Below are 8,183 nucleotides of genomic sequence, written 5' to 3' on the forward strand. Positions count from 1 at the left end.
AGAAAGCCTCTATCTCTGTACTCTGGCTTTACCCCTACTAATCTCTGATAATCTCTCTTCTAATGAAGAAAACCATCTTGAGCGTGTGGCCTTCAGCACACAAACACTGCTAGCGACAGTTTAATATTAACACTCTGTTTTTGTTTCAATTTGTTTTTATAATTGCTTCTCATAAGTGATTTGATTTGTCATTTCAATGTGGTAACAATAAGCATTCTTGAAAACAAATTTTGCAGGCAAAAAAAAAAGTTATTTCAACAAAAACATTCAGTAGGGTACAGACAGTGTGCCTTGGCAACAGGAGCCTTAGCGGTATCACACAGAAAGAGGAGAAACTGTTGGTTTCTGGTTGCAACAGATACTCCTTATTGCTTCTAAATGACTATAAAACTCAATAAAAGTTGTGCAAAAGACTAGCTTCAAGCTTCTAAGACAGTATTGTAGGAAGGAGACCACATTTGACAATAACGAGATACATTTTTGGTTATCACAACACGGGAGGAAGGTTTCGGCCAGTAGGTAGAGGCAAGAGATGCTGCTAAACACTTTACAATGCACTGGATGCCCTTACACCAAAGAATGATCTATCTGGCCCAGAATTAGAATGGAGCCCACACTGAGAGCCATTTATGTATTTTTCCTTACCCATCATTACAAATCACCTTCCGCCAAGAGAATATTCCTCTTCTCATTTGATCTCTGCCACCGCTGACAAAGAGAAATGCTGATCTGAGCCTTTCTCTGTTTGACACCAGCCACAGCTATGGCTGTCCATTCGCAGTCGGAATAAAGACAATGGGCCGTATCGAAGGGTCAGTGTGTTCACTGTGTGTTAATTCTATGCCATTAACACTCTGACTTCACTTCCTAATTGAGCCACTGGAGCCACCAATCTGCAGAAGCCCCAGTAATATAAGAAAAGACAGCAAAGGTAAAGATCAATAGAAAATTTGCCCTTTAGATTTCAAGAAAAGCTGATCTTCGTCCTGGATGAAATGGTTCCTTCACTGATCTAAACAACAATATTTCTCATGCTAAATCTAACCTTGAGATTTTAAAAAGTCAACACTATCTTTAATTTGTTTTTAATCAAAAACTACTTCTCAGTCAGTGAAAATAAAATGAACAAATAGCAAAGAAAGAGAAAAAACATAAAAAACTAAGAAGCGGTGGTTGCAACAATTAACTTTATGCAATACTTTGTTTTCAAATGCATTTCTGCAAACACTAAACCCACACGCACATCTGAGAGTTAACTGTTCACAAGAAACTTCTTTGAAGCTGCTCTGTGGTTCCCTCCTCTCTCCCTTCAGCTCATCTCCAGAAAGGGTTAAAGGCAGACAACACCTGTGTCTGCTGTTTAGCCTCACACAGCGACAGTTTTCAAAGTGGGGTCTTAAAAGCTGAGATCCTATCACAGTCTTCAACTGACTTAACTCTGTACAAGGGGTTTATGGCCAAATACTCCAGAAGCTGAACTAGCCCAGAAGGCAGCTCATGTCCTGAAAGTCATCTTGACTTAACCCCTAAGTCCTGTCTTCCTGTGGTGAGAGACAGTGAAGGTGAAACTGAGACTTCTTTGTTTCAGAACCACAGAAGACAGACAGCCAACGGAAATGTGGCATTGCTGTCAGCTGCCACCGTGGAGAATGGACGCCAGAGATGGGTGGAACTGGGGTCTTGGTTAGATACATTTTAAGGGAAAGATAACTTACAATAGTTCCCCTTTTTTCTGAAAGCACTAGAATGAAGCCCCATCACCACCAAAAGGGTTGTGGTACAGGCCTGTAATTCCTGCTCTCAAGGGGCAGAGGCAAGAGGATCTTGAACTGAACACTAGCATTAGCTTCTGCAAACAAATATCAAGAATAACCAAGACTGAAAAGAAAAGAGAGAGAGAGAGAGAGAGAGAGAGAGAGAGAGAGAGAGAGAATGAAAGATCCATGTCCAAGCTGCTTCATACACTGAATCAGTCTCTTCAAAATTCTTTTTTTTTTTTTTTTTTTTTTGGTTTTTTGAGACAGGGTTTCTTTGTGGCTTTGGAGCCTGTCCTGGCACTAGCTCTGTAGACCAGGCTGGTCTCGAACTCACAGAGATCCGCCTGCCTCTGCCTCCCGAGTGCTGGGATTAAAGGCATGCGCCACCATCGCCCGGCATTCAAAATTTTTTAAATACATTTGTTCATTTAATGGAGGTGGGGCATTCGGGCCATGGCAAGCTCACGAAGGCCAGAAAGTCACTTCTGGGAGTCTATTCTGTCCTTCCACCGTGTACACCCCAGGTAGAAGACTCGGACATCAGGCTTTGCAGCAAGGACCTGTACCCACTGAGCATCTCCTCAGTCCCCTGAGTCACTCTCTTTAAAATCACCTGCTGAGCACCTGCGAAGGACTGTGCACTGTGCTGCAATGACTATGTAATAGTCCAAAGGGCCAACCCATGGACCCTGCCTTCTGGAAGCCACGTCAGGATTACTACAAAGAACCTCGACATGAGCTTCTGTGCTCGCATTTGTGTCAGACTTTGCTCCTGAGTTGACCAAGAATCAACCGCATGGAAAAATTCATCATCACACTAAACACCCAATTTTAAAGGAACATGTAATCACCAAAGAGGCTAAGCCATCAGAAGAGAGTACAAAACAGACCAGTGGTCAGCGGCGTGCAGCAAATAGGCTGTGGAGCCCTGAAAGATGGCGCAAGGAAAAGGCTTGGAACCTGGGAAGTATCAGCCAAAAGAATACTCAAGGAGGTGGTTGGCAAAAGAAAAAGAAGGGGGAAGGAAAAAAGACAGATTTTGATTCCTCACCAACCACAGCATAGACGGAATTGTCCCCTTCAAATGTATATGCTGATAAAACATGAATACAATACGGCATGAAAGTAAAAGGGAAACTTCCCAGGGCACAAAGGAAACTAACGGTGTGGATTGAGAAAGTGGAGACAGAGGGATATGGGGGAGATGCTCAGAGTACCATATACATGAAAATATTCTTAGATAACACAGTACAAAGTAGAAGTTCGTGTATTGAAACCTATTCTCTTAGTGTGGCAACTGGAATACAGTCTTTGGGAAGGAATTGTGTTCAGGATCAACTCCTGAAGATGGAGCTCTCAAGACAGGATAGATGATCTTATGAGACAGCAAAGAGCTTAGAGAAATTGTTCTAATATATACAATATACATAGATATGGATATACATGTATGTATATGTGTGTATATTCCTCTTCCCTTCTATCTTCTGAGAACACAGCAGAAGATAACCACCACTCAAAACAGGAAGAAAGTTCTCCGTGGGGTAAAGAGATTGGCTGGCATCTTGGTTTTGAACACCTCTCCTCCAGATCCGTGCAAAACAAAACGTTTGTGGTTTAAGCCACCCAGGGATTTGTTGTTGTGGTCCAAGCAAGCAAACAGAGCTAAGACGAGCCAAGAGCACTAGCTGCAGACCTTCTAGAAAAGACACATTTGTGGTTCCTTGCAAGCAGCATTTGCTGGGCCAGAGTTAACAGACCCGGCTAAAACACAGCTCCTCACTCTCCAGGTTTCTTCCCTCCACACCGAAGCATCCCCTGGCACCGGCCCCCTTTGGAGACTAGCTGAGGCTTGTTCAGATTCCTGGGTGCCCAGTGTTTTCTTAAAGTTTTGGAAGGAAAAAAATACAATAAGGACTTGGAGGTGAAGAAAGAAGAATTTCTCTCCACAGAACTGTGCCAAGTGGACATTGCTCAGGGCAACACTGCCAAATGGTCTGCAAGACACGGCGTTAAACGACTCTGCCTCGTAGTGGAGTCTGGCATGCTCAGATTTATGCCCAAAAATAACACTTTCTAACTGAGCCACAACTTGTTAGTAGGATGGCAGACCACATGAGTTCAGCAAATATTTTGAATAAAAAAGAATATAATGAAACAGTATAAAACATAAAATACTATACTATAGTGCTGACAGTAAGATTAGGCATCAGCTACTGAAACTGTTTCTAGTCTATACAAATGACCACATAGTTCACTATTTAAAATCGAGCTGGAGCCTAAACAACAAAAGATACAAATAGATAAGACAGGCAGACAGACAAGATAGATGACAGATAACTGAGCTGTCACATAAACCCTTTTTTTAAATAATGACTTTAGTTTAGCTAAAGGTCACAAACCTAAGGCAACTATAGTAAAAATCCAGAATAATTGAATGTGTTTTCTTTTAGCCAAGTGGGCTAACATTTGGTTTTCCGCATTTGGATGTTGGGAAACACAGCTGAGTTCATTAGAAACATCCTTTCAAAATGGTGCAACAAGTCCAATCAAAAGAAAATGGCCAATGGACATCAGGATGTGGGTTCAGATGCACAGGGCCAAACCCTCACCACAGAGCACAGCAAGCCAAGTCTTGTCTTCCCATTCACTAAACCACCGGGAGGAATGGAAGGCAGAGGGAAGCTCCCAGCTCCAGTAGAAAAGCCTTCCAACACAGGACTCTCAAATCACTGGGGACACCGGCTGCTCTCTAGGTATGGATTCCTGCATAGGATCACGGCCAGCTCATATCTTTAAGTAGCTTGGTTAGCATAATGTCACTTTTGTAAACTTAACAAGCTCTAGAAATACCAAAATATTTTCAGTTTTGATTTTTTTTAAAAAAAATGCTTTGCCTGACACTTTCAACTAATTCATTCATTATGCCTACACATACTGCCAAAAAAAAAAAAGTTACCCCTGCCTTGCGCCGGATGACTACAAAAGGATCATTCTGTCCATGTCTCTAAGCACAGTCCAGGGCAGTGGTTCTCAACCTGGGGGTTGTGACCCCTTTAGGGGGTCGCATATCAGATATTTACATTATGATTCATAGCTAGCAAAATTGCAGTCATGAAGCAGCAGTGAAAATAATTTTATGGTTGGGGGTCACCACAACATAATGAACCGTCTTAAAGGGTCGCAGCCTGCAGAAGGTTGAGAAGCACTGGCTCAGGGGCTTCAGGAATTTAGCTCCACTTGACCCTCCAGGCACACGTTCAGGGTATATGGCCCATATGGCCTTGAATCTAACTTTCCTGGAATTGGGAGTCACCACTTTATAACAGATCACTTTAGGAGATGAAACAAAAAAATCTCCAATTTGCCTGCAGGGGCGTGTGTATACATACTGAACCCATTCACCTGCAGGGGACTGTCTACACTGTGACACTAACCAGTGGCCCACCCAGCACCAGAATGCCGCTGACTGAATGTCACAGTAACAACTGGGAATGAAAGAATCAAGCTGACTGTAGGGTCACCACTGGCCCCCAGATTTGACCCAAAACAGAACGAACCATCTTGAGAACAATTCAAGTGAGCTCGAATGGATCACTAGTGCAAAGACCAAACAGACCTTTGTGGTTCCATCGGGAAGTACAAAAGTTTCGTCTTTTAGCTCCATAGATTTTTAACAATTACAGCTGGCATGTTGGTTCATGTGTTAGGTTTATCTCATTGAGAAAAAATAACAGATTATGAAGTAAAAAAAATATCGATCCATCTTAAAGAAATGGTGGGGGCTCACTACTCATCAACACGGCCACCTACAGAGGAGGCGTCCAGCAATGGGCACTGCCGCTGGAGAAGGGTTATGCTTTTCTTCTTAGAATATTTTAATTTGGTGATTGTAGGGTAACAAAAAGTCTACATAGCAGGGCAAGTCTTAGCAATTTATAGTAGATTTATAAGTATAACCCCAAGTGAACGCAGACTGTAGGGCCAAATTAAAACCAAGCCAACTTCAAAAACAGCTTCCCTGTGAATCCACCATCCTATGGACACGTACACTCGGAATTCTCCCACTTCTCAAATCAAAGTGTTTGAAGTGATGGCAAAGCTTATTTATAGTGCAATTAGTACATTGGAATTCGTTAGGGGCTTCTGGGGCGTTGCTCAGGGCGCTGTGGGGCCATCCCTCAGCTGCAGCAGGCACTTCCTCCCTACCTGGCAACTTCTAAAGCACTAAGGAGCCAATTTTAAGTAGATTATCTCTTTAATCAATTCTAGACCACAACGCTCAGCACGTCACCCAAGTATGATTTCCTGAACCTTACAAAAGCATCAGTTGCTACCTCACTTCAGTCTACAACAGCCTTGTGATGAACCCCCCAGAAACATATCTGAAAAACAGGCGTGGACGTATACATTACTCAGTGCTCAAATAGCTTGAGGATTTTAAACAGCAAGAATAACAAATTCCCTTTCAAAAGTTTTACCTTTTTACACACCACTTGTATTCAGGAAAGGCAAATCAGAGCGAGCAAATCCTTCCCACTAAGTACGAACACCCAAAATCCAATGACATCGTCTCTTAACAGCATCAAAGAATTAAAATTAAAAAGCTGTTAGATAAGCCACTACCAGCAAAAGGGGAATGATTAAATTGCACGGGGGGGGGGGGTTACAACTTGGCAACAGTTTTCAATCGTGTTCAGATTCCCTCCGATGGACGCTTTGCATTTGAACAGTACTGAAAACAAGTCTCCTTCCGTGCTTGTGGACAGCAGAAAAGGGGGGGGGGGGATACAAAAATAATTATCAGTGGGTAAAGATCTGAGAACATACGGAACCAATCTCAAGGTAAAACCTGTTCAGATCTTCAGAGTGGGGATGAGGGGGCGCATCTGCTTTCCCAGCGGGATGACTTTTTGCATTCACGATTTAAATAAACCACTCGAGCACATAAAAGAGGAGCCTCAAAGCTCTTCTCACTAATTACCCCTGCCTGGCCCCCATGAGTTGCTTTCTCTTTAAATCCTCACTACTTCATTACTCTGCCTTTAACTCTTCTAAATGATTCATTCTCGCCTTCTCCTGAGCACACGCTGCGGGGAAGCTAGTATTTAGGTTAAATTTCTAGTGCCACTTGCTTTGGAGAGCGTGATGAGGGGAAGCAGGAAGAATCTAATTTAATAATTCCATCACGGTGGAGAGGGGCACAATTGCAGTCCCTAACCCAAAACTAACTAGACACACAAGTCCCTCTGACAAAGTATAATCTGTGCAAAGACACTAATTAGGAAATCAGAGTCCACGTGCGGTAGGAGAGATCACCCAAGTGGCAGCCAGTTCCACACTGGCAGGGCGGGAGAGTCTGGCGGAGGCTCGCAGCTGCACCGGCCTAGGCGCTCAGGGGAGAGCCTGGTTGCCTCGGACTAGAGTTTAGCTCTTGCCCAGACACTGTCTAGGCCGGGGAGAGATCAAAGGTAGAGGAGGCTAGTCCGGCGCCCTCAGGTGTCGCAGCGAGAGGGACCACTAGCGTGCACGCTGCAGGCAATCCCCAGCCCCAGCCCGCGCCTCCACGCTCCGCCTGGTCCAGCGCCCCTCGTCTTACCGTCCCAGCTCTGACTCCACCTCGAAGAAATTGCTCAGAGCATCCCGGTTGGAGCCGTCGATCCAGTAATCCGGGACGAGGTTCCCAGACCCTGGGGCATTGGCGCTGACCGAGGAGCAGGACGAGGAACAGGAGGGCACCGTGACTTTCAGCATCTTCGCCGCGGGACTCCGGAAGCCTCCGCCGCTGCCCGAGCCGGAGCCGCCAGCCGCCGCCTGCAACACGGGAGCGAGAGGAGGCGTCCTTCAGCGCGCACACGCCCACCGCCGCGCCGGGCTGCGGCTCGCCTCCGCGCTCGGGAGCGGGAGCGAGGGCGGGCGGAGAGCTTGAGACGGTGAGCACCAGCGCAGGGGAACCCGGAGCCACCGCCAGCCGGCAGAGACCAAGCTGGGCGCCGCAGAGCTCTGGCGCCCTCCCCCTCGCTCCCGCCGCCCCACCTCCGCGCCTCCCTCCCGCCTGCCCTGCCAGCCCCCTCCCTGTGCTGCTCTCTCAGGCTGTGGCAGCCGCCGGCCACCTATCGCGTTTGCAAAAAAACAGGATCTTGGGGGAAGACACTAGGACCCCGGGCGAGCGTTTTCCTATAAGCCCTCCGGCAGGAGCCCGCAGCCTGGAAAGAGACCGCTCGGTCGGAGGCGAGCACCAGGAGTGGAGGCCACCAAGTGCATGGTGAGAAAGGAACCTGGTCATTGTTGGAGAAACTCATGTTTCCTGGAGCGTGGCTCGAAGCGGGCGAGTCCCTTCCACCTTGCACCAGCTAACCAGCCACCCCTTGCTGGTCCCTAAGTCAAGAGCTTATGTAGATGATAGAGGAGGGTGTCCTGTAGTTGCCA

At 46.0% G+C, this 8,183-nt stretch overlaps 1 protein-coding gene across 1 annotated transcript in view; it reads right to left on the minus strand.

The window, feature by feature from the left end:
* Camk4 (calcium/calmodulin dependent protein kinase IV) overlaps positions 1-7,735 on the minus strand; it is a 218,639-nt gene extending 210,904 nt beyond the window's left edge. The window contains exon 1 of the mRNA XM_050134943.1: positions 7,354-7,735. Coding sequence (XP_049990900.1) covers positions 7,354-7,508 — 155 coding nt within the window. The 5' untranslated portion in view covers positions 7,509-7,735. The remainder of the gene's footprint in view (positions 1-7,353) is intronic.
* Positions 7,736-8,183: the final 448 nt, after the last annotated feature.

Source organism: Alexandromys fortis, unplaced genomic scaffold, assembly GCF_014885135.2.
Source record: "Alexandromys fortis isolate MF-2015 unplaced genomic scaffold, M_Fortis_MF-2015_v1.1 scaffold_25, whole genome shotgun sequence".
NCBI lineage: Eukaryota > Metazoa > Chordata > Mammalia > Rodentia > Cricetidae > Alexandromys > Alexandromys fortis.